Source organism: Oryza sativa, chromosome 12 (assembly GCF_034140825.1).
Source record: "Oryza sativa Japonica Group chromosome 12, ASM3414082v1".
Classification (NCBI taxonomy): Eukaryota; Viridiplantae; Streptophyta; class Magnoliopsida; order Poales; family Poaceae; genus Oryza; species Oryza sativa.
This window is the reverse complement of record NC_089046.1, coordinates 3,856,320-3,884,186: the sequence shown is the minus strand read 5'-3', so window position 1 is coordinate 3,884,186 and position 27,867 is coordinate 3,856,320. Positions and strand designations below refer to the sequence as shown.

Below are 27,867 nucleotides of genomic sequence, written 5' to 3'. Positions count from 1 at the left end.
GTATAGATGTATTAGTTGATTTTGGCTCATTTCTTAATTCTCATACGCCTCTCTCTTTTATTATTTGTGATGCTAGCTGGTGCTAACTTGCTATTCAATTTAAATTATGGTTGATAATTTGGTAAATTATTGATTTTATTTTTCTTTGTTAAATTGCCTATTTATTGAGATATTATTCGAGCGAGAGCCACTCGCCATCCACCGGATATGCCTGTGTCTGCTGGGCATAGGTATGAGCACGGAGTTTTGCCTGCTAACCTTAGTGGGCATGGTTCGGGCAAGCGATTTCGGGCACTCAATCGGGTATGTTTTTGTTCTACCCGTGCCTGACCCGGCCCATTACCATCCCTAGTTAGGGTAGCAATATCCTGCAAAGGAATAAGTTCACTTTAGGTCTCTTAATTTGTCACCAAGTTTGAAATTTATATCTCAACTGTAAAACCGAATACAATGCATCCTCTAATTTACAATACTAGTGCAAACAAGCTCCCTCAACAATATTGTTCCTTGTTTTAGCTGACGTGATGTCTATGTAGCTCCTTTGACTAGGTCTTCTTCCCACGTGACATTGACGTGGCGTTACGTGGTAATTTGATTCGGAAAAATAATAAAACTAGTGGGGCCCATATGTCAGTTACGCACACAAAATAAAAAAAACGTGGGGCCCATGTGATCCCCATATGTCATCCTCACTACTCCCCTCTTCTCTCTATCCTCTATCTCTCCCCTGTATGTGGCCAGAGCAAGCGACGGGCGGGATGGAGCGGCCAGGCGGTGGAGCGGGCTGCACGGCGACCAGAGCGGCGACGTAGCGCTAGCTGCATTGGGATGGTGTGCGGCGAGATGGCGTTCACCCGCACACCGTCCCGTGCCAGCTGCCTCGCCACCGTTCACACCATGCCGACGATGGCCGCCTTCGATGTGGAGTATGCGCTAGGTCCAAAGCCGCCGACCACCTCCATCGTGCTGGTCGTGCACAGGATGCAGCCCGTGCGGTGAGGGGCCATGACGCGCACCGCGTGCTTGACGAGATGTTGAGGTCGAGGGCTATGACACGGTCGTCGAGGTCGAGGGTCACCAGGGACCGGGCGTTGACGTCCATGACGCAGTTGTAGTCGTTGAGGTCGAGGGCCGCGAGCGTGGCTGAAGGTATCGCGCTCGCGATGCCGTTGTTGCTGCAAATGACGTCGACATGTGCGTGGCATACCATGGCAAGATCGACGGCCGCGACAATATCCCTCTCAACACGGCATCCGGCCCGAGCTCTCTGGCCACGGCACGACCGAGATCGTCATGGATATCAGCAATAGTAACATTGGCGCCATTCCCAACGAACTCCTACGTCGTGGCCTCGCTGAATGGCTTAATGCCATGTGGGACGAAGACCTAGTTAAAGGAGATACGAAGGTGCCACGTCAGAAAAAAACCGGAGACAACACTATTGAGGTACCTTATTTGCATGGTTTTGTAAGTTGCAAGCTGTATCCGGTTTGTGGTCCAGGGACGAATTTTCGACTCGACGATATATTGGGGGACCTAAAGTGAACCTATTTCGTCCTGCAAAATAGCAGGCGAGACGTCAAATGTTTGGGTCGAATTGGGCCCATCTCCCACTTCACCTGGTGGGCCCTCCAGCACAGCCTAGCCCAGCCCATTCAGCAACACACACAAAAAAAAAAGGAAAATATCGTCAAGCAACTAATCCACCTTCACCAACCCACTCCCGTCATCGCCACCTCATCCACAGCCATGGCGACCTCCTCCGCCGCCGCCGCGCTCCGGCTTCCCGCCTCCCAGCTCCCCCTCTCCGCGCGCCCCTCCTCCTCCTCCACCCTCCGCTTCCCTCCCCGCCGCCCCGCGCGCCGGGGAGGCCTCGCGGTCTCCGCCTTCACGAAGCTCTCCGAGGCGTCCCCCGTCGCCATCCCACCGGAGCCCGCGCAGCCGTTGCCGGACGAGGAAGCCCTGCCCCCCAAGCCCGGGGTCTACGGGGTGTACGACCCCGCCGGCGAGCTGCAGTTCGTCGGGATATCGCGCAACGTCAGGGCCAGCGTCGAGGGCCACCGCCGGAAGGTGCCCGCCGACCTTTGCGGCTCCGTCAAGGTACACCTCATACATACTCTAGGATTTAAGTGTCTTCGTGTGAACGTTTCTGTGGAATAATCCACTGAATAATTGTACTGGATGAAATTACGATCTGAAAAAAAGATTGAAATGCGGCAACATTTTCCCTTGCAAAGTGTGAAGGATGAAACTGAAGCTTATTCGGAGTCAACAAGCATAGGCAGACCATCCTGTAGCTAATTCAGCACTGTAATCAGTGTCAGGCTGTCAGCACCATCATTAGAATTTTATAACTGCATTAGTGGGCCAGTTCTTTTTATTTAGGCTCTGTTAGGCACAGCTCCAGCTCCAACTCCACCTCTCCTGTAGCTGGAGCTCAGCCAAACAGTTTCAGCTCCACCTAAACTGGGAGTGGAGCTGAGTGGAGCGCTCTCACAAAATGAACTAGAGATGTGGAGCTGGGTTTTGGTTACTCCACAACTCCACTCCAGACCCAACTCTTAGAGCTAAATTTTAGAGTTGGAGCTCTACCAAATAGGGTCTTAAGTCGAATTCGGAAGTTACCGACTGAGGTACTTCCATCTACAGCCAATTAATACCCCGGGAATTATTAATCAATCTGATCATTTGGTGCATGCTGGAGCCTATAAATAAAGCATAGCATTGAGTAAAATAGAATGGCCTTGTGACCATGGTGGCGATCGTGTGTGTGTGGCTCTGATACCAAGATGTTAGGAGCCGGTGCTGTTTCTAGGCTTTGCAGGTGGTATTGGTGCTCAACAGGAGGGCGAGGTGGACCTCTCCTCCCTGGAGCCGTGATGGAAGATACAGGAAGAAGGGAGGAATTAGGAGATTAAATTCTTGCTTGCCTTTATTGATTCAGAGAAGGCATTACAATCTGCTAATGCTGAGGAACTAACTTTAACTGAAAAGAAAATCTTAAGGAACAAATTCTTATCTAATGGCAAGAAGAAACGGAAATCCGAATGCCGGCTCGCCGATGTGCGCGGTTCGCGTGCTCACATGCCTGTCATGCACCACCATCGCGACCACGCCACACGGAGGGAATTACCCACATAACATCCACTTGGTCATGCATAACAAGGGCATACCAGGTGTGTGTCTGATTTTGCTTGCACACCAAAATAGTGGAGAAAAAGGAAAGATTTAAAATCGTGCACTAGAAATGTTAATCAGTTTCACCGTTTTGATATATTGTTGGACACAAAATGTTGCTTTCCACAAAACACTAGGCTGTGTTCGGCTCTTTGGTTGGGAATTAATCTCTTGCACGCAAAACGGAGCGACTTATTAGTACATGATTAATTAAGTATTAGTTTTTTTTTGAAAAATGGATTAATATGATTTTTTAAAACCAACTTTTCTATAGAAAATTGTTGCGAAAAAGCACCATTTAGCAGTTTGGGAAGCGTGCACGTGGAAAACGAGTGAATAGAGGTTGGGAAAAGTGCGAAAAGAACACAGCCTAGGTGAACTAAAAACCAACTGTTCTGGTCACTAACAATATATTGATCCTGGTCTACTATGCCAAGGGCAAGATGATACTTCAGAAGGCACTTCTGATACTATGTGTGGTAATTGAGATGGCTTTTTAAGTGTTAACAGATCATCGCATATCCTCATGTTGAAAACATTGTGTGACTATACTGCCCTCGATCCTCTGCTTGATTAGAAGAGAAATGAACCGAAAAGTACCTTGCAACCGATTGTAGGGTGATATTGAGATATGAAAGAGTAGCACAAACATGTTCTCACATTGCACTCTGTAATAAAATTCTTGAATTTCCCCCGATCCACTATTTAATTTGCTTCTACTCAAACAATTAATAGAGAAGGTTTAGTTTGGATACTGTATAACTAATAACTAAATATCTGTACTAAAAGATATAGTCGTCCTCCTCCCACGCGCGCAGCATGAAAAGTCTTCGTAAAAACCAAACTGGTCTACCTCTCCCACCCTACTGCCCCCTCCCAAAATTAACTGACCAATAAAACCAGATTATATAAAATCATTATTCCCTATTCATCCAGATCCCATTGCAATGCATGGGCATAGCACTAGTAGTAGTGAAATAGTTGTGTTATTTAAAGAAGAATAACAATTGTAGTTGAACTCTAGAAAATAAATAAATAAATACACAAAATGAGTTCTTGTTCTTCTAAATTTCTAACCAATTTGGAGACAGATGTGGCAAATGAATGTTTGAAACAGTTGTTAGGGTGTGTTCGCTGGTTCTAGTTCCCATCCAGCACAGTGAGGACGGAAAACGGAGCGATCCATTAGCGCGTGATTAATTAAGTATTAGCATTTTTTTTCAAAAATGGATTAATTTGATTTTTTTAAGCGACTTTCGTATAGAAACTTTTTGTAAAAAACGCACCGTTTAGCAGTTTCAAAAGCGTGCGCGCGGAAAACGAGAGAGAGGGGTTGGGAAAGTGGGCATCCAAACACACCCTTAGACGCTAATTGATCATTCTTTATATCCTCAATAATACTATAGGATTTAGCAAACCAGTTGTACCTAAGTTAATCTTCTGAAGTAATTCTGTGTGTTTTTTCTGTATTACTGGGTGTGTTTCCCCCAGGGTGGATGGTTGTTTTCTTTTTAGTTTTATGAACTCTGTAATGAACCGATGGTAGTCTGCATTTCATTAATGAAATGGGAGAGGGCTGCTCTCTTTCTCAAAAAAAAAAAACTAAGTTAATCTTCCAACAGCAAAAAATTTTGGCTACATTTTAAGCTTCTGATTTCTCATTTTGATCACATCGCTTCTGTTTCTGACCGCACTGGCGTACTGTCATTAACAGGTTTCAATAGCAGATGAGGAGACACCAGATCGAACTGTCCTGACTAATGCCTGGAAGTCATGGTTGGAAGAACATATAACAGCCACCGGAAAGGCACCGCCGGGGAATGTTGCTGGAAACCACACCTGGGTTGGACCTCCACAGAGGCCTCCGGACTTGCGATTGACACCTGGCCGCCATGTTCAGCTAACCGTGCCACTGGAACAATTGATTGATCGGTTAGTGAAGGACAACAAAGTGGTCGCGTTCATCAAAGGATCAAGGAGCGCACCCCAGTGCGGTTTCTCGCAAAGGGTTGTGGGAATCTTGGAATCACATGGAGTAGATTTTGTAACCGTTGATGTTCTTGACGAGGAGCACAACCATGGGTTGCGAGAAACCCTGAAGACATACAGCAACTGGCCGACTTTCCCACAGGTTTTTGTTGGAGGGGAGCTTGTGGGTGGATGTGACATTGTTTCATCCATGGCCGAGAAGGGGGAGCTTGCTGCCCTTTTTAAGAAATAGGACTCACTCTGGAGTGCTTAAGTAATGCCTTGAACTACTGTTACCTGATGCGAATCGCTAGCTTGGCAGCTACCATCATTTTACATGCTGCAGTAATGCTTCATTTACTGCAAGGCACATTGGTTTGGATCAGTTATACATATACACGTTTCTTTGATTCAGATGAGGAAATGCTGTAAATTGTAATATGGTGGTTGCTTTTTGAGAGAGGATTTGCAAGGGCAGAGGGCTGTCAGTATTTTGTGGTCGTTTCAGATTTTGTACGTGAAAATTTGTATCGTTATGAGAAGTGAAAAATTGTATCGTTATGAGAAATAAGTATATGCTGCATAACTGATGGCTATTCAGTGCTGACTGTGTAGATAATTACTTGAGTGCCTCAAGTTAGATATGAACCTATTATTACGACATTAAACTATCAAAGTGTCATTGTGGTTAAACCTCGAGGTTCTTTCGTAGCTTCAAACATAGTATATCATCTTATACCTCAGTAATAATTCCTTGACCCTCTTGTTTTATGAAATGTTGTACCGTTTCTAATAATTAGCTGAATCATTTCCCTTTTTCTGCTCCTAGACTGTTTCATTGTGGGTTTTATCAAAAACTCAGCAGTGCAGCCCACCTTACGGCCCAGCCCGGTAGCTATCGGGCCCATTTCTCAAGTTACTCAGACGGCGTTGTGCTAGACGATCCATTCAGTACCTGGTAATGTTGGTTTCTGGAGTACAAAAGCTGGATAGGCTCTTGCCGATCTTTGAGCTAAAACCATTATCAAGACTTAAAAATACACTGTTCTCATTAAAAAAAATTCCTAAAAAAAATAATAACATTGCATATGATCTAGATTTATAGCTAAATATTACTATATTTTAAGACGGAGAGAACAAATATGAATTGTCTATCATCTACTAATAAGAAAACATGAATGCCTCATTTGGAGAGCTAGCTTATAATTGTCAATCACAGAGACATATCACTAGATGTGTGTGTGTGTGTGGAGGGGGGGGGGGGGTCGAATCTCTCCTGATTAATACTCATGATTATCTACATGCATGGTGTGTATGTGTGTTTTTATTAATAGCTAGCTAGAATTTTGATAAGGTTTCATAAATTATTTTCAGGTACGTAGGCCTCCTCCTGCAAGTAGGGTAACATTAAAATGTAGAGAGATGTATCGCGAATGTGTGAGTATGGTGGAATTAATGATGTTTATCGTTTAGTCAACTTAACTTACAAAACTATAAGTTTTTATTAATTTAATTAACTCTCGGACTCTTGTTATCTTGCATACAAAGGACATACATGCTTTAATTAAGCACAGCTCAAACCTTTGCATTAGTCATACCAACACAAATTTAATCACATTATATATACGAAGTTAGTTTTTACACGCCTATCAAATTACATCCGGCCATATCATGTTAACGTCACAAACCACTATAGTCGTTGCAATTGCTTCAAGGCAGAACAATGGAAATTAAATGCAACACCAACCATGCATCTTTCTTTTATCCCCTCTCATTGACTAGCTGTCTAGAAATGAAACCAAAACTTCCTAAATATTGAATCACCAAATCAAAATGGCCCTATCAGTGATGCTATCTTCTCTCTAAATCTGTGAAAATTCTATCAATTTAACTGTTTTGCAATGACAAGAGGACCAATAGAATCTTTCCATTTAGTTGATGCTATATGCCACCTATAACCATCTGCATGCTTAATTATGGACAAAATGAGGCGTCTTTGGTGGTTAACTGGATGTTAACTAGAGCATCGAACCTACACTCCTCAATTTCTTGTTAGGTGATGCTGATGATGCAATATTGATGACAAAGATCTGCTTGAGCTTTCTTGTGCATGTACATATACCTTCTAGAAGATCTAGTGCATGTGCACTTTCGACATCGTTGATGTAACACACTGTTTTTTCTTTTCTGCAGTTGCTCAACTGATCCAAGTGTTAGGTAAACATGATGCGCTGATCATGACTGCCACAATATACAGTTCATGAAAGGAAAAATTAAACAGATGTGACTTTATATATTCAGTATTATTATATGAAATTTTACTCTAGAATTAAATTAAGAGGTGGTTACAAATCTTTCGAGGTCTGCAATATATATGGACATCCGGCAATGCATCTACATGTCACTTGCATATCTCTTTTGCCGCCCTTATAGCTTATCACGTGAAAAACTCGAGAAATTTGGCGATTCGGCACTAGGTCATATTACACTTTATACCATCCATTAGCATCTGGATTTGGACAGTTCTCACCCAAGCACTACATGCATCTAACCATTTTATCATTGGTAGGGAAGCCACTGGGGGTGGGGCCACCTAGGCTAGCTTCTAGAAGGTGAGGGGCCACACTTTATTTCCCAAGAGCCATCAAGTTTTTGCCCAAAACTACTGGAAAGGACACTGGTGATTCTTAGAAAGAGGAAAGCTATACTAGGATTGGAACTCATGCATGATCATCTGTACATCTGTTGAATAGAGGTGCCATTGTGGTACCAACCAACAACAACCACCGCCCAATGTAACCTAACCATTGCCATCACCATCCAAATGCTGTTTGCTGAAGCACCCAGTGGGGAAGATTCGACATTAATTTCCTAATGCAAAAAAGGTATAGAGATATCATATAGATGAACTAAATGTGTTTTTGAATCATATGGTCAACCATCACAAACTTTTGACCATCAACATATAAGATGAATTATATATATCTCTTACAAGATTTGGTCTTCAAAACGAGGACATGCTTGAAAGCATATGTTAATTAATTATTAGCTTTGTGAAAACAGCTTGTCATTAAATTATAAGTATTTCTATATATACTCCCTGTGTTCTTTTTTGTGTCGTTTTAGAATGCTTACAATCAAACCTCGAAATCTTAATTCACAAATATATGCAATCAAATCTTAAGATTTAGTATATGAATATATATGACATTGGAGATGTGTCATGAAAAATTCTTTCATGTACTTATCCTTATATTAATTATTTTTATAAATATATATAGATAGAAATAATGAGTAAAAACATCAGGTGACTATTTAATTTATTAATGAATACTCCCAAAGAAACCTACATGCGTATATAGGTTGTTACATAACACAAAACTACGGGTTTTCTTACATAACACAAAGCTACGGGTTTTCACAAAAACTTGCACATGACATGACCATAGGGAGGTACATGGGCAGATATCATACTAGCACAAACCCATATTTTCGCCATCATCCCAAGCACCACATTTCTCACTTGATTGACCGTATATGAGGTGCAGATGGTGCAACCCTTTTTTTCTAGGGTGAGCTTGGTTTGGCCAAACTTGACAAAATATTTCTATTCTATAGCATATAAGCACGCAAGTAATCCCGCAAGATCATGTGTTTGCACTTGAGCATAGTTTTTCTACAACCTAGTTAAGTCATTGAATCAAAATGCAAAAGGCATACATGATGCGATGATGTTGGCCTTAGGGTTTGGGGAGAGCTGGCTTGTCAATCTCTACTAGTACTTATTGGAGCACTTTCGCTATATGTTTCGAAACAAAAGAACGTAATTCCAATGGCGTTCTTAACTTTTTGGGGACCAAAAACCATGTCAAAGAATTCACCTCATTGTTAGTTGGTCATAAGTCATTGTACAAAATGATCTTGGTGGTGTCACTCGTTCTGAATGGATGCTAACTTTGGTGGGAAGGTTCATGCATGACATCTGTAATCACACGCTTGTTGCTACTTCCCTACAAGAAAACCACCTTTTGTTGATTCATATCATCTCAGCCTTTTCTTGGTGTTGATCATACTATCGGCTCTTACTAGCTAGCAATGATTTGTTGGTCCACCTTAGAAAGATTAGTAGTGGATGCCATACATTGTGGTACAATACTGCTGCCCTGTCCATTCGAAGGGTGAAAAAAGTTTAACTTAGTGGTGATGTCTTGTTCATGACTAATTTGCACGGTGAATATCTGTCCTGTTCTCTCTTGGCCTAACAGTATAATGATCAATCACTAGTATAAATAGCCGATTTCCACATGCCTAGGCTCCTGGGTAAACATATGTACAAACAGGTTAATTAATCAATTGCCTTAGAAATGTTTTCTGTATAGTACTGTATATATGATCTGTATATATAGAGGGTAAAATAATCATTATTTATTTATGAAAATGGGTAAACCATTAATTATAATCATACATGTTTCTAAGTTTATTTCAGGTTTTATTTTTCTCAGAAGCATAGGGGAAACGCCCAATACATCGAAACTCATTACCCATGGCCGGTCGAGAAAAAAATATATAGCACGATGAATTATCTCCATTATGATAATTTTTTCTTCTTATTTTTCTAATTAATTAAGATATACATATATTTCTTGGATGATTCCATCTCAATCGGTTAATACATATATCAGATTTATTCATACATGCATGGTTCTAAGCAGAGATTCTTTGCGTGGAGATGTAAACGGATGACAAAACTTTGCTTTCACAAACGTGCCTCCTGGGGTAAATTGATCGATCTTCAACTAGGATTTTTCACGTCAACCATAGACTTTTGCTTCTCTCTATTAGTTCAACAAAGCGTCCTAATCATATATAATTTCACAGAAATTTTCAGCAGGTACACGCGTTGTACGGGGGATATATAAGAAAATCAGGAAAAAATGTTAGCTTTCATTTTATCTTATGACGACGGAGCATGTAAATGAAGAGTACAGCGACAAATGAGCGATATAATAGTCACTATATGATTAGATGTCACAAAATGGCAGATGCAAGAGCATATATATGTGCATACTTGAAAAAGATGATCAAATATACTCACTCAGATCTATTTTTTAATAGATATTTTTTAATAGATAACGCTGTTGACATTTAAACACATATTTGACTATCATCTTATTCAAAATTTTATGCAAATGTATAATATATAAATCATACCTAAAATATTTTGAGTGATATAACAACACACAACCAAATAAATTATAATTACGTATTTTTTAATAAAACAAATGGTCAAAAATGTGACAAAATATCAATAGCGTTATCTATTAAAAATAGATGTAGCATGGTGCGGCTACTGTTTGATATAGACTTTTGGTCGTTGTAGTTTTGCATGAAGTCTGACCACACATGATGAGGTGCTTTATTCAGCGGTTTACATGTGGAGAGAAATGATCAAGCTAGCTATATCATCTTACATGTAATCACTACAATAAAATGGATTTACTCCCTCTATTTTAAATTAGTTCTCTTTTTTTAACTTTATCCTAATTAATTAGGTCAAATATTCCTAGCTAAGGGTCTGAATTTTTTTTAGCGGCATCTCCTCTCAGAATCAAAATACTTCCTTCAAATAGTCGTCTAGCTTTCCGTCCAGATTCTAATAAGAAACTATGCAGTTGTAAGTCAGAAAATAAACTGAAAACCAAAAGTTGTTTTTCACACCTTCTTCGAATTATCACCCACTGCTTATCAGAATATAAAGCTTCCCAAACCAGCCTTAAATTTTCTCTGAGATCAATCTAACAGAAAAAACAACTTTTAATTTGTCATGGCCCATGTGGTCTAGCTACTTCACTCACTTGTACCCTTCTTATGTTGTTATGCATCCATGCATACATGAAGCTTAGCTTAAATTAGTTAGATGGAGAGATCCCTAATTAATTAGCTTGACCAACAAAATCAGTTCGGCGCATGCATGCCAACAACCACCTCTCCATCTACCCCCTACTACGTACAAAAGAGCACAAGCCAATTATGCCATTGCTAGCATTAACTAACAAACAACAGGTACTCCCTCCACTCTTGTACTATATATACCCTACAAAACCTTGCCTCAAAGAACATCTCATATATACTGATTCCTACTCCCTGACAAAAGCCTCAGAAACACAAAAGAAATATTCCCTCTGCTTGTAAATATAATTTTTTATTCAAATTTTATATTTCCTCTTCTGTTTTAATTTATTACTTGTTGTTCTATCAAATCTCACAGGAGGCGTGGAAAATTACGTTTCTACTCTCATTAGTTACATCATAATCATCTTTCCGAAAACAAACATTAAAATTTCTTAGAGAAGTAGTACTAGCATGCATGTCTGTATTATTGAAGGATAGGAACAGAAAAACATTACTAAAAATGCTTTAGAATGTAAGAACACCAATTATTTTGACAAAAAAAAATTGAATGCTAGACCAGCAAGTAAATTGAAACAGGGGAGTACACAATATAAGCATTTTTGGTACGTGAATTTCAGTGCATGGAAATCTAAACATTTTTAGTTAATAAGGTGCTTATTAAGAGGGAAATTAAAGCAATTTAAAATTGACTAATGAGGTCACTTAAAGGGAATATTTTCTCTTAACTTTAATCTTGACTAAACAATCTAAAATTTTGTATTTTGGGAATGGAGGGAGTAGCTTATTAAGCTCAACTTTCCACCGAAGAAAAGGAACAAGGACTTCTCTCTTAAAAAGAAGCAGAAGTCTTCTTTTGCAGCCTTGCATGTTTTGGAGGTAATAGCTCATCAGTTGCTCTACTCTACATCTGCATACACACATGCTTACATGTTCCTTTTTTTTTTCTAAAAACAATTTCCTGAGAATTGGCTTGCAAGTATATATATACACACTGTATACGAATAAGTGGGAAAAAATATGGTGGAAACTATATATATATATATATATATATATATATATATATATATATATATATATATATATATGTAGTGGGAACCTAGCTAGAAACTATCGTTGGATCAAAAAATAGACGTCTGGGATTCATCAACGTCATCACGAGTAAAAATTTTACTCGTAAGTTTACTCATGAGTAAAAATTTTACTCCAACTTTTACTCATGGCGACGTGGACGAATCTTATACGTCCATTATTTTTCGATTCAATGGTAGTTTCTAGACTTCCACTATATATATATGGTTTGCATTACATATTTTCCTTAAATAAGCTGTGTTACACTCATAGTTTATAGTACTCCACTATATACTAGCACTGGCCCTCTCTTATCAGTAGACTAACACTCACTTGTAAGTTGTAACAAGCCTTAATGACACTACTACATGCAAGGAGATGTATCAAGATAGCTAGGAAAAAAAATTCAAAGAAGAGAGGGGTAAAGACACATTTCAAAGAAAGAAATGTAGTTCACCAGTGTGCATTAATTCTGTGATCATATGGGGACTAGCTAGCTTATGTGTGTGACATGACAAGAGCTTTTGCCTTTCCCCAACACCGAGATCAAGAGATGCTGTAGTTGAACTAGTAATGGACAAAAAGAAGGTGACATGCATATATACAAGCCAAAAAGAAGGTGAAGAAATTAAAGGAAGTCCATGGACTGTCACTCCTCATGAACTGCACTACTGGTTGTTGTCCTGTGCATCAAAAGGAATGAAAACAGCATGGAATTCAACCAACCGAGATCATCGATCGAATTAACGTTAATACGATGGTCTTATCAATCAGCACAGTCAATTAATTAATTTTCAAAAATTAAGAGAAGAGGGAGATGATGATGATGATGATTATGATGATTTTGCTAGCTGATCATGATCAAATCACAAAGTTAGCTAGATGCCTAGCTCAAGCTTGGATTGAGTTAATTCAATTAATTCAGCATGCATGTGCTCTACCTCTCATTAATTCTCTTAGTCTGAAAATCGCTGAATTTCTCTGTGTTTTACACTGTTGACGACGATGCATTGGCGAATGTGAACGCTCGCGAGCTCGCCGTCGCCGGCGGCGGCGAGGAGGAGGAAGAGGCCGACGAGCCGCCGCAGCTGCACTCGTCGCCGCCGTGCAGCCCGAGGTGGTTCAAGCACAGGCATATCTTCTCCCTCGTCTCCGAGTAGTGGTGGTGGTAGGTGTAGCTCGCCGTCGCTCCGGCGCGTCTCGCCTCTGCTTCGTGCGGCGGCGGCGGCGGGGAAGACGGCTGGGACGACGACGACGGCGGGCTTATGGACAGGTTGAGGTCGATGCCGCCGCGGTACTCGTCGCCGTCGCTGCAGCTGCTGTGGCCGCTTGTTGCGTCGGGCGAGCAGCTGGAGCCGCCGGCGGCGAGGTGGTGGTGGCCGGCGACGGCGGCGGCGGCATTGAGCGGGCGGTGCGTGAGCGGGTCGAGGCCGCGGGCGAGGAGCTTGCGCTTGATGTGGGTGTTCCAGTAGTTCTTGATCTCGTTGTCCGTCCTCCCCGGCAGCCTCCCGGCGATCAGCGACCACCTGACAAAAAGTATTAGCAATTGATTAGTCAATTACTCCCTAATTAATCACTAATTAAGATTGATTGATGGATTACTTGTTGCCGAGGAGCTCGTGGAGCTTGATGATGAGCTCGTCTTCCTCGTCGGTGAAGTTGCCGCGCTTGAGGTCGGGGCGGAGGTAGTTGATCCACCGGAGGCGGCAGCTCTTCCCGCAACGCAGCAACCCTATTACCATGTCAGTCAAACACAGTGATGAGTCAGTGATCGATCGCCGTCGTGTCGCCGCCGCCGCCGCGCCATGGCCGGAGTGAGAAGGTAGAGGCACGTATATACCGGCGGCCTTGGGGAGCGACCTCCAGCAGCCCTCGCCGTGCTGGTTGATGTGGGCGATGAGGCGCTGGTCCTCCTCCTTGGTCCACGCGCCCTTGTTCGTGTGCGCCTTCTCGCAGCACGGCGACCTCCCCATCGCTCCGAGCTGAGGAAGACGACGACGAAGACGATGGTGGAGAGTGGAGAGGAGGAAGAAGAGGAGGAGAGGGAGCTCGAGTTTATATGCATGGTGGCGCCATGGCGGATCGAACTCGAAGCGAGGAGAGAGGTTAGAGAAAGAAAGGGAGTGGGTCCCACTTGAGTGAGGTGAGGGACATTTGACCGAGTAGGTGGTGAGCGTGAGTGAGGTAGTGGTTGTTGCCGTTTGCGAGCTCGAAGCCCTAGGGTAGGGATGGATGGATGGATGGATTTGGTAGGTAGGTGGTGGTCTTGTGCGCCTCTTGTCCTATACTACTACCACTCTACTCCTACTATTGCATAAATTCATTTTGGTGTATATTATATCTTTTCTTTCTATTTCTCTTTTTATTCTATACGTTAAATGCATGTGTACGAACATCACTACATATTGATAGAAAATATGTACTACGAGTGAACCGCGCTATTTGAATTTAAGGTTAAAAAGAGACGGAAAGTTCTTTTAGCATCTAGGTGTTGCGGCACCTAGGCTGGCAACCACATGATGGCTTGAACATTCGTGCACACCTTTACCACACGATGTATTGTGTGGTCAGTGAGAAAATACAGCACGAATCGCTGAACAGATCTAATGTCTTCTAGCTTAGGTGCTGCTGCATCTAGGTGTAGAAAAAACTGTATTCTAGAAAGAGATAAATGTTGGCAATGAATTTTTAAGTTCCGCGTCGATATAAAGTTCATTTGTGATCAGCAAGATTGAATTTCGGTGGGTGAAGCCATGCGAGTATGCTAGCTACCATCCTTATTCCAAATTTCAAACATCTCTTCCTCCATTTCCTTCTCCATATATGTTTGCAGTGGTGTCGGTTTTTTTCCTGCTTTATTATATATATATATTACAATTTTTTTGAATGATTTGGTTCAGCCAGCGGTGGTGTAAAAAGGCATAAAAATGAAAAGAATTTTGTGCGAAAACCTACGGAAAAAACTAGACAAATGACCACAATTGAATGTAAAATGGAGTAGCATTCAAAAATTGTTTAAAAAGAGTTTACTTGGAGCCCCTTACCTACCCTCATCCAACAAATCAAGGTAGTGTTTTAAATGAGTCATGTCCCTTTAATATCTCCTACGCTTCTGCCTACCCATTTGGCAATACAATTTTTCTATTAATAGGCACTTTGGTATTTTCCCTCCCTACTGGTTTATTTTTGAAATGACTACAAATCACTCTTTTTTGGGATAGAGGAACTAGTAAATAATGAATCCTGTAGGGTAAGATTTCTGGGCTGTCACTGGGTTCCGTTTATGCATGAAACCATGAAAAGTTCTTATGTTTCCTAGGAAAGGAGGCCTTGTGGGGTGTGCTATGGCTGTGTTTAGATTCAAAGTTTGAATCCAAATTTCATTCCTTTTCCATCACATCAACCTGTCATACACGCACAACTTTTCAGTCACATCATCTTTAATTTCAACCAAAATCCAAACTTTACGCTGAACTAAACACAGCCTATGTCTAACTTAAATTATTGATCCTAACGCATGCAGGAACACTAATTCACATATTTGTTACAGGGAATTGATTTCTAACTCTGTGAAAATTGCAAAAAAAAATGATATATCCCTAAATTGTAATTTTTGCTAACTCTCAGCACTTTTCAACTATAATAGAAAAAGTCTTTTTGGATTTCTTTGTCGAAAGTCTAGTCATGGAAGTAGGCCAATTTATACTACTACGAGTGTTTTTTTTTCTGGATTAACCATGCATACAGTTTTTTTTATCATGCTATAATGTGTAGCAGTAACAATTAAAAGCATATCTAAATGAATTATAAACGCTAAAACCATGCAAATATATATGAATCAATTATAAAACGGTAAAACCATGCATATAAATGCATAGTATAGTATGTTTCCACGACCAACATTTGATGAATAATAGAGCATGTGGTAGTACTAGTACCAAGTACCAACCTTTGACATTGACAAGCTTAATTAGGAACTGTTCGATCGGTACATGCATATACCCCTGTCCTCTCTTGAAAGTACCATCCTGCTGCTTAATTAGTTCCCCTACTTAACAGGCACTTTAATTTCTAACAGTACGTAGTACTAGCTATAGTTAGGAGCTATCTAAAATCTCTTTTTAAGTTTCTAGAACTAAACTCAAGCAAGCATGTCATTTTCTTAATTTGACAAAATATATAGGAAATCTGCCCAAAAAAACAGAGGTTAAGCACACTAGCTAGAAATTAGATGGTACTGCTAGATAATTGATACTCCCTCTCTACGTTTCATAGTATAAGTTGTATGACTTTCTCTTAGTTAAATTTCTTTAGGTTTGACCAATTTTTATTAAAAAAATTAGCAACATCTACAACACTAGATTAGTTTCATCAAATTTAACATTGAATATATTTTGATAATATATTTATTATGTATTGAAAATATTACTATATTTTTTATAAACTTGATCAAACTTAAACAAGTTTAACTAAGAAAAAAGACAAACGACTATAATATGAAACAGGGGAGTATAATATTAAAAACCCTTAATTTACTTTTTTAAAAATCAAATATGGTTCTGAAACAAAATTGGTTAGGTGAACAAAAACCCTTTGCCCTTTTTTGTGTTTGAATTGGTTACTGCATGCCTTTCTGTTTACTAATTGAGGACTAATTAACCTTTTCAGCATTTGATCACGTACGCACCTGTTGCAGGAGAAGGGGAAGATTCCTTGGCTTCATCAGAATTGAAATAATTAATTATATATTATCTCAATTCCAAGAAACAGCTAGCTTATTAATTCAATTACCTTGGTGTTTGGTAGCCCTCACCTGCTCTAGCTTGTCTTTTTCCACTATATATGTTAATTTATTTATATGTGTACAAGAACACAGAGCAAACTTTTCCCGAATTGGAGCGTTCTTGCTGGGGCCAAAAAGCCGCGAAACAATGCAAGAAACAGTGTGAGCTGCCCAGTGTTGCAATGTCGCTGTACTTAGACCATTTGAAATCTAAAGAAATCCGGTGTTAAATGGCCATTTAAACTTTCCTGGGATATCAATCAATCAATCAGTAGTATTACATGTCAAGAGAAAAAGTAGTATTAGGGGCTTGCTAGCTAGGGCCTGTTTAGATCAATTTGTTGTGGCAAATTTTTTTTATAAAAGTTTTGTTGGCAAAAGATTTGTCATTGAAGTTTTGTTAGTTGGTGTTTAGATGTATGGTAAAATTTTGCCATTTTACAAGTAAGGTCTTGTTTGGATCTTTAGTCACTGAACTAAAATTAGTCCATGGACTAAAAACTTTAGTCCCCTACTGTTTGGATCCAGGGACTAAAGGCACATAGACCGAGGAGAGAGAAGAGAGAGGCTGCCACTTTAGTCCCTATAAGTATCTCCAAGAGGGACTAATGGATTTTAGTCCCTTTAATCACCCCTGTTTGGATTCTTAGGGACTCACTGGTGGAGAAACCCTTTGTAGTCCCGGTTCGTAACCCCCCTTTAGTCCCGATTTCCAAACCGGGAGTACCAATCGGGACTAAAGATCGCTATCTTTAGTCCCGGGTGAAATAACCGGGAGTAAAGATCGATCTTTAGTCCCGGTTGGTAACACCAACCGGGACTAAAGATGGCTCAGCCACGTGGCCGGCTGAGCCATCTTTAGTCCCGGTTGGTGTTACCAACCGGGACTAAAGATCGAGCTGACCTTTTTTTTTTGCATGGCCCTGTTGCTGCATGGTTTATATATATATATATATATATATATATATATATATATATATATATATATATATATATATATATATATATATATATATATATATATAAACCATGCATATATATGTTTCAATACATATATATGCATACATATATATATATATGTATATATATATATATTATATTATATTATATGTATATACATGCATAATATATATGTATTTATACATATATATGTTATGCAAATGCATATGTATATAGATATATATATGACCAAAATATATTTACATTATAGAAAATGTGTACACATGCATATAGAAACATATGTAGTCATGTATTAATTACAATCCATTATATGTCCTAGCTAGCTACGATTTCGACGTAGTAGTACTCGCTGCTAGCTCAGAAGCTAAGGACCGGTGAATTGTGTTTCCGTCGTAGTAGAATTCACCCTTGGGATCAAGGATTTCTTCGTTGATGAATCCCATGAGTTGTTCTTGAACCGCCACGATAAATTCCTTGTGTGTGGTCAGGTTATCCCTCATGCGAATAAACTATATGAATGTATGAAATTGATTAGTAATTAAACAAGAAATCGCTACGTAATGAAATTTTGAATTTATTTGTACGTACATCGAGCTCTCTTGTGGTGATGATTTGGTCTGCAAGGCAGTGGCAATACTCGCACACGTAATAGCCGCACAAGTTAGTTCCCTGCTTTTGCTTTGCGCACTACAAATAAATGACAAACAACGAGAGATCTAATTAATATACACTTGTATGTATTTGAATCGGAGAAATATAAATGTAGAGGATGTGTACTCACAGAAAATTTGAACTTCCGCCTAAGTCTTTCTCTCCATTTGCCGCGGACCAAATGACGGAACCGATACCAAGCCCTACATGGAGTTTAAAGCTATGATTCGTAGTAGTAATTAACATAACAAGATTTTCTTAATTAACAAAGGAACTTATGACGGTACCTGTCTATAAGTTCGAAAACCTTGTCAAACGTAGACTCTTTTTTATCCATTGAGTCATATACGTTGACGGTGCAGGCCTCCAGGTCGAAGAGTAAAAGCACCCAGTGGAATCTGCAATGTGCGTGGGATGCATTACATATGAAACACTTAGCAAGTTCGTACGGGAATGAAATTTGGTATGTAGGAAGACAGTAAAATTAAACTAACTCTGTGTTGTATGGCAACAGTATGAATGTCTTGTAATGCTGCGCCTTCAGGAGATGGACGAGATTGTCCTATGTTTCTTGTGGATATTGGTCGAGCATTGCGACGTTTACTTTCCGAGGGTCGATGAATCCAGTATCGAAAACCCTCCGCCGTCGGGCCCTTTGAATCTCCATTCTACAACGATAAAAGGGAGTATATTATTTTCTATAGTCTACTTATATACAAGGACCTAATTAATTAAAGGAGACGTATAGTAAGAAATCTAACTGAACGATATACTTACAAAATCTAGCAACTCATAATAGAGACGTCGAGGGCGTCCAGCTGGTATAGTTCGTAGATTCCCCTGAAATTGATCCAGAGAATGTCATCTCCTTGCAAGAAGTCCGTGTCCCTGATCCTCGCTCCGATCATCTCTCTACCGGTGGCGCTCATCTCCATGTACAGCTGATGGAACTTGTACATTTGTGTGGGTAGGGACTGCAGCAGCTCAGGCTTGACAAGCGGTTTACCGAGTTCGTACATGTATTTCACTTCCGCCTTTTCGATTGGTGCGACTCCTAGCAATTGATCCGTAGTTAGACCGGTGTCAGTAATAAATTGTTCTATCGTCATTTCTTTACCGGTCACCAACGGCTCGATCTCCTGGTTTGGTTGCTCTCCAAGCTGAGGGACTGGTTTGGACTTTCCAGAAGATGCTTTCTTCAGCGTTCGCTCATAGTCCGATAGCTTGATGGCCTCCTTGATAGATGCAGACATACCCCTGAAGAAGTTCCTGACACTGGGGTCTATAGGAATCTTCTTTTCTGGACTTCGAGGCTTGAATTGTCTCTTGACTTCTGTTGCAACGTAAGCGTCAAGCTCCTCTTGCGTGCAATCGTACCCCGGGTCCTTGTTCTTGGCGGCGTCAACTTTCGCCTTCTTCGTTGCCCTTGTGTGGGCAGGCGGTGGAGCTGGGGGGGCCCTTGACTTTGAAGGTGCCGGAAGAGGAGCTTGCGGGGGAGTAGGTGTAGGAGCACGAGGAGGAGTCGGTGCAGGATCCTGAGGAGGAGTCGATGCTGGAGCCTGAGGTGGAGACGGTGCTGGCGGAGCATGAGGAGGAGACGGTGCAGGATCCTGAGGAGGAGATGGCGGAGCCGGAGGAGATGGTGCACGAGACGCCACTTGTCGTCCAGGGAGGATGATGTACCGCCTGCGCCATAGAATAATGGCATGGCATGTGTCTCGTAGATGCGTCTCACCGTCTCCTCCAGGGTAATCCAGCTCGAGGTCCTCGTACGTGCCTTCGACCAACTCAACTTCGACCTTCGAGTATCCTGCTGGAATCGGCCTGCAGTGGTAAGTACCTGATGGGTCCGTTGGGATGGCCATGCCCGACGACACCTTCATGTTGTGAGAGATTATTTATTAGTAATCAACATATATAAGCAGCAACTAGCGGAATGGCTAAATCTTACCTTTATTGATAAGTTCTTGAAAGGAATATGCAGCTCACATGGTGTCCGCTGAGTGATGTCATCAATGGGACAGGTCGATTCGTCCTGTGTTTGCATGGCGTCCATGCTCTGTGATCCTACCTGCCCCGTTGAGGTGCAGCTGCTACGGTTTCCTGACGGGCTCACCATTGCAGGAGGAATGGTCGGCTGGGGATCATGGGACCGATGTGCGGCCATGCGTTCATCAACCTTCCTTGCCACCTCCTCTTGCATGTTGAGTTCGTAGCTCGATACCCGGAACTCTAGGTCTGCAATCTTCGCCTCGGTATCTCTCTTGCTCCTCATCTGACTCCTGTACGTGTGGATGTCCTCCTTGAAACCAATCTTCCAAGGAATCACCCCTTTCCCTCGTGTTCGTCCTGGATGCTCTGGAGTCTGCAGGGCGAGTGTCAGCTCGTCCCAATCTCTGTCTGGTTGGAACGTGCCCTGAGAGGAGGCTTCCACTGCATCTGTTAGTCGTCGCGCAGCCTCTCGTATCTGATCGCAGAAGACCAGTGAGCCATCAGCTGGGTTGAGCGTTCCACCGTGAGCATAGTACCAGAACTTCGATCGTTCCGGCCAATTGGCTGTTGCCGGTTCGATACCCCTCTCAATCAAGCTAGCCTCCATCTGCTCCCACTTCGGCATCGCGACGCTATAGCCTCCTGACCCCAAGTGGTGATGGTACTTCTTCTTGGCGGCATTTTCTTTGTTTCTTTCCATCATCGCCTGCCCTTGTTCACCTGTCTTATATGCAACGAACTCGTCCCAGTGATCCCTTAGCTTTGGGAATGTGTCGAAGTTCGGTGTCTGCCCCTTCAGTATATACTTCTGGTACAGATCTCCCTTGAAGCTCTGAAACTGTTCTGCCATTTTCTTCAGAGTCCACCTTTTCACTTTGTCCTCTGTACCCGCAGGAAGGGTGAATGTCTCGAGCATTGTGGTCCACAGCATCTCTTTCTCCGAATCTGGGACAAAGCTCTCATGATCTCCGCGTGCCCTTGTTCTTCGCCAGTACACCGTACTGACAGGCACGTTATCCCGCACAACCCAACCGCTGTGACGTACATAGTTCTTGGCGGCTTCGGCCGGGGCACTAGGACGTCCATCTTCTTCCACTTCCGTTATGATGTGCCGACCCTCAAGCTTCTTCGCTGCACCTCGTTGCCCGCGTGCCCTCTTCTGTCCAACGGAGGGTTGACTACCACTAGCCTCCTCCTCCTGGTTCCCCTCCACATCCCTTTCCACGTGCCCCTGCTGGTTCCCCTCCGCATCCCTCTCCACGTTCCCTTCCTCGTTCAAGTACTGGTTTGGATCCTCGTTCCCCTCTTCTTCATTCCAGTACTGGCTGCTTCCCTCCGCGATTGTATCGTACAATATCTGTTCCTCATCGCGGTCAGCCATCTGTTGATACAAGAAACATCTGCTAAGTCACGAGACATTTATGTTTTAACAATCTAAGTCATGTATGCTAAGTGTAAATGTCGTACATTAGAACCCTACACAACCTTACGTGCTAAGTCTAATTACAAATCGTGATATAAGCTAAGTCTAGGTGACGTATATTATACAACCCTAGCTAGTAAATAATTATATACTAAGTCTAATTACAAATAAAATAATCTTATATTAAAACTCAAATAATATTACATGCTAAGACTAAAATAGTCATGTATATGCTAAGTGTTTCGTGCGTATATGCTAAGTCTAATTAAGACTACAATAGTCAATTGCTACTTGTCGCACCAATTCCGTAGTCAATAATTACATACTAAGTCTAATTACAAATAAAGTAATCTTATATTAAAACTCAAATAATATTACATGCTAAGACTAAAATAGTCATGTATGCTAAGTGTTTCGTGCGTATATGCTAAGTCTAATTAAGACTACAATAGTCAATTGCTAGGAGTCGCACCAATTCCGTAGTCAATAATGTCATACTAAGTCTAATTTGCAATAAAATAATCTTATATTAAAACTCAAATAATATTAGAACACTACACAATCTTATATGATAAGTCTAATTACAGGTCTAATAATCTTAATTAATTGCATTACAAATATAACAATCATTTATATTATTACGTCACTTGCCTGCTCCAATTCCTTCTAGGGCTAGCTCTTCCACTCAGGCTTGACGGACGACTCCGACAACACGTCTTTTCTGCAAGATACAAAAAGATGTATTAGGATAAATGCGAAGTAACATATATATATATATATATATATGTATATATATTGCATTTCACGTTCACGTTCCCTAGCTCGTTCACGTTCGTTCGCTCGTTCTCATTCACGTTCGTTCGCTTGTTCTCATTCACGTTCGTTCCCTCGTTCTCGCTTGTCTTCGTTCGATCGTTCTCGTTCTCGCTCTCGTTCGTTCGATCGTTCTCGTTCTCGTTCACGTTCTCGCGGCAACGTACGTTGACGTGTTCGTTCTCGCTCTCGTTCGTTCGATCGTTCTCGTTCTCGTTCGTTAACGGCGGTGTGGCGGCATCGGGGCGGCGGTTGGCGCGGCGGCGTGGCGGCGGCGGCGTGGCGTTGTGGGGCCGTGGCGGCGGCGGCGTGGCGTGGCGGCGGCGGCATTGCGCGCGCGGCGGCGAAGGTGGCGGCGGCGTGGCGACGGCGGCGGCGGCGGCGTGGCGTTGGCATGCGGCGGCGGCGTTGCGCGGCGGCGAAGGCGGCGGCGTGGCGCGTCGTCGTCGTGGCGCGGCGTCTCGTGGCGGGCGGCGCGACGGAGAGAGATCGAGATCGGAGAGATCGAGATGCATGAAGGGAGATCTGGCGGCGGCGGCTCTCACCCCAGAGATGCGGCGGCAGCGGAGGAGGCGGAGGCGGCGGCGAGGACGACGAGCTCGAGACGACGGCGAGATACGGCGGCGTCGGCGCGGGGATTTGCCCTAGGCAGTGGCGGCGAAGGAGAGAGGCCGAGAGAGATCGATCGGCCGAAAACGTCTAAGTGTTGGTGAAGAAGACGAGGGCGCACCGGGAATATATATACCCCCGGATCTTTACTCCCGGTTGTTGAGAACAACCGGGACTAAAGATATCTTTAGTCCCGGTTGTTGAGAACAACCGGGAGTAAAGAAATGATCTTTACTCCCGGTTGTTGAGAACAACCGGGACTAAAGATATCTTTAGTCCCGGTTGTTCTCAACAACCGGGAGTAAAGATCTTTTCCCGCTATTTCAAAATTCTTTTTAAACCCGGTTAGGGTTAAGAACCGGGACTAAAGATTATAGCACTGCATATGATTTTCGCTTACATATGTGTTTATAAAATAGAAGTTAATGCATTAACATTATTTAAAGTACAAAGATTAATGACAATTACTTCGAAAAATTATTTTTGTCTGTGATAAATTAAGTGGATAAATCGTAATAAGCAAATATAATTAATAAAAATTCCAATAATCATATATACTTAGCATATATATGAATGATATTATTATATTGGTAAAAACTCTAATTAAGATATGTATGTACATACTGCATGATTTAAAATTAATAAAAATTGTAATCATCATATGTACTTAGCGTAGGAATTATATTAAATTAAATGCTAAAAACTCTAATTAACATATATAAATGCCACATCACCTTAGCAGGAATTCTCTTCTTTGTTAGCTGCCCGTCAACTTCTCCTGGATCGTCCCGTCTAATCTTGTATCGTAGTGCTTTGCAAACAGGGCATGCTTCTAGGTTCTCATACTCCTCACCGCGATATAGGATACAATCGTTCGGACATGCGTGAATCTTATGAACTTCCAGTCCTAACGGGCAGACTATCTTCTTAGCCTCGTACGTTGTCTCGGGCAATTTGTTTCCCCCCGGAAGAATGTTCTTGACGAGTTTCAATAAATCGCCAAATGCCTTGTCACTAACCCCATTTTTTGCCTTCCATTGCAACAACTTCAGAGTGGTATCCAACTTTTTGTGCCCCTGCTCGCAACCTGGGTACAACGAAGTTCTGTGGTCCTCCAACATCTTGTCCAATTTATGGGCCTCCTTTTCACTTTCGCAGTCCTCCCTGGCGTCCTGCAACATCTGACCAAGATCATCCGCAACGTCGTTACCATCAGCAGCTATTTCCTCCTCGCCCGTTTGATTTCCTTCAAATCCAACATACTGAGCAAAGTCCGGAATATTGTCGTCTTCCACTTCATCTTCTTCCATTTCAACACCTTGCTCTCCGTGGGATGTCCAACAATTATAGCTTGGCATGAACCCCGACTCAAACAAGTGGAAATGAATAGTCCTGGATGCAGAATACTCCTTCTGATTCTTACACTTATTGCATGGACAACAAATAAAACCCCTTTGCTTGTTAGCTTCGGCCACTCTCAAAAAATAGTGCACGCCGTCAATAAACTCTTTGGACCGCCGGTCAGCGTACATCCATTGCCGATCCATCTACATGAGTCAAAAAAACCGTACACAAATAATTATTCTTACAATAATAACAGTCATACAATAATTATAAGATATCTTTATTCATACAAAAATCATAAAATATTACACCAAATAATTCTTAAAAACTATTTGTAAAGTTTTAAACTAATTTTAATGTGTTTTACTTCTTTTAATTTTCATTTTAGTTTGTTTTCTATTATTTAAGATTAACTTTCACTAGAGTTTTCCTTCTCAACTATTTTATAAAACCTTGTTTAGCAAATGAACTAAATTTCTATATATTCTTTCTTCCCCACACACATTTTCTCTCTCATCAACTTACAACTAAATTTTGGAGACAAAAAAAGTGTGCAAAACATAGGTGCAAATGTAGTATGACAAAAAAAACATTGGAGGATGAAGTTGCAAACCTTTTAGGCACCTCCGATTTGTATGTAATCACCAAAATAAATTCAATAGAAATTTTGGCATGACCTCCCCTCTTTTTTGAAGAAATTTTGAAGCTTGCTCGGGCAGCTGGAGGAGGAAAAAGACATATATATAGGGGTGGGACTTTAGTCCCGGTTGGTAGGACCAACCGGGGCTAAAGATCACCGGGATCTTTAGTCCCGGTTGGTAATACCAACCGGGACTAAAGTTACGATCTTTAGTCCCGGTTGGTGTTACCAACCGGGACTAAAGATCCTAGGGGGGGGGGGGGCCTGACAGGCCCTGACAGCATTCGAACCGGGACTAAAGATGATCTTTAGTCCGGGACTAAAGATCAAATATGCCCGTTACCCTTTTGAACCGGGACTAAAGATCATCTTTAGCCCCGGTTTTTATTGCATCCGGGACTATTGTGGAAATCGGCCGACCGACGAAAAATGGTTTCTCCACCAGTGACTACAAGGGACTAAAATGGAGGGACTAATGGATCAGTCCCATGAACCAAATAGGGCGAGCATGGCTCCCAACACACTTTTGGCAAAATTTACTACTTTAGACTCCCAAATGATAAATGCCAAATTGCTAATTTTTGCTACTAGTGCTTAGATCCATTTTGACAAAAAAATGCTCTAAAACAGCGAAACTTTTACTATTTGGAAGGAACTAAAAAAGGACTAATTCAAAGTCTCTCTAGCTAATTATCTCGAGATTAATTAATCTAGCTGATAAATGTCTCTCACAATAGCCAACAGAGCAACTGAAAAAGTTGAAACAGTACTTTCTACATTTCAATTACTTGTGGTTTTAGCTTTGTACGAAATCAAACATTTATACCTTTGATAATCAATTTTTAAGAAATTCATATATATAGTCTACTATAACATAATAATTCAGATGTATGGTTTTAGATTTACCATGAGAAATATTTTTATAATATATAATTCACATACTATTAAACTATACAAATTTCTAAAAATTAATGGTCAAAAGTAGAAGTATTTGATTCGGTACAAAGCTAAACCAACAAGTTATTTAAAAGGGGATGACTATTGCATTAACTCCAGTACTCCTAGTAACCATTTTCTTCAATCAAAGTTGATGTGTTCATGTTTTGATGATTGAGATTATGCATGAGCAGAGGGCCATACAGGCTGACAGAGATGGTTTGTTGGGTAGAACCTATGAATCTAACATGAAAAGTTGGATGTGGAATGCAAATAGTCCCCTAACAAGTAACTAGGCTTGCTAGCTAAATCGAAGTCTATCCAGCTAATTATCACGAGATGAATTAATCTAGCTGACAAATGCCTCTCACAACAGCCAAGAGGGCAGCTGAAAAAGTAGCAATAATACTCCTAATAGACATGTTTCTTCAATCAGAGCTGATGTGCATGTTGTGTTGATGATTGAGATTATGCATGGAGCAATATGCCATATAGGCTGACAGAGATGGTTTCTGGCCTATGAATCATAACATGAAAGTTGGCCTTGGTAGCTAGCCAGTCATTAATTAATTGATCTTGGTGATGGATTTTTTTTTGACACATTGTTCTGTTCTGTAGCTTTCTGCATTTCTGGCCTTCTGATGAGGGATCAGCTAGCTAGCAGATGAGTACCATATTGCAGTATGTGTGGCTGATGTTAGGTGTGTTTGATTTTGTCAGGTTCAGATATGGGTGTCTCATAATTGAATGCACCCCATCAACTAGCAAGAGTATTGTGCATGAGTAGCTAGTAACAAGTACTGTACTGCCCCGCAAATGTGTGTGACCAAAACCAAACCAAACCAAACACCCCAATATATGTGTATATATACAAGAACTTGAATATATGGAGTAGTAGTTATTGCAGTTTGAATCAATTCATTGGAGCAATTCTGATCTGCATATGCATGGTGATGTCAACAGTGCTGCAGTCAAGGAGACGTCGTTCTTGCATCAGCAGCAACAGTGCAGTTATCCTTGGTAGGTTTGACCTCAGCTAACTCTTGCAGCAAAATTCATTCATGCGTGCCCTGCTAGCTGTTGTACTGCGTATAGTAGTATACATTGCAGCAGCTGAATTCAACAGGGTGATAGAATATTTGTTCACTTCTGCTAGTTAATTGATACGAATATCTCAATAAACAAATTACAAATATGAACCGTGATATATTGAGTGATTAATTTGCAGTAGATTTGATGATATATATTTGAACAAATTTCAACCAAATCTTCAAATAGAATGGATCCAAATTATATCTTTTGGCCAGTAAAATGAAAATGGATCTTGGAAGGGCCTGAGATCTCGTGATGTGTAATCCTTGCATATCATGTAGTGTCACTTGCATGCATGGTAACACTAGAGATAATCCTTGATGATTTATCACTGTCTCTTCATCAATGAATGATGTCGATTTGGAAAAACGAAAGGACCTAGTAGTAGCTATATATCAAGTATAGTGAGAGATCTTATATAGCTATCCATTTTGTTTGAGAAAGATATGATGGTTTAAGTATACTCCTATTGATAAGAGTAATATATATGCAATAAGG

At 41.3% G+C, this 27,867-nt stretch overlaps 2 protein-coding genes and 1 pseudogene across 2 annotated transcripts; 1 reads left to right on the top strand and 2 right to left on the bottom strand.

Annotated features, from left to right (window-relative positions):
• Positions 1-716: 716 nt before the first annotated feature.
• LOC112937427 (momilactone A synthase-like) lies at positions 717-1,751 on the bottom strand (annotated as a pseudogene).
• On the top strand, positions 1,712-5,744 carry LOC4351647 (monothiol glutaredoxin-S12, chloroplastic-like). Its single transcript, NM_001423346.1, has 2 exons — positions 1,712-2,100; positions 4,892-5,744. Exons 1-2 carry the CDS (start codon positions 1,750-1,752, stop codon positions 5,396-5,398), a joined length of 858 nt encoding a protein of 285 aa, NP_001410275.1. The 5' UTR covers positions 1,712-1,749; the 3' UTR covers positions 5,399-5,744.
• Positions 5,745-12,950: 7,206 nt separating this feature from the next.
• LOC9272091 (myb-related protein 308) lies at positions 12,951-14,233 on the bottom strand. Its single transcript, XM_015763436.3, has 3 exons — positions 13,967-14,233; positions 13,729-13,858; positions 12,951-13,652 (listed from the first exon to the last, which is right to left on the bottom strand). The coding sequence occupies exons 1-3, from the start codon at positions 14,097-14,099 to the stop codon at positions 13,115-13,117; spliced, it is 801 nt and encodes a 266-aa protein (XP_015618922.1). The 5' UTR covers positions 14,100-14,233; the 3' UTR covers positions 12,951-13,114.
• Between the last annotated feature and the right edge of the window lie 13,634 nt (positions 14,234-27,867).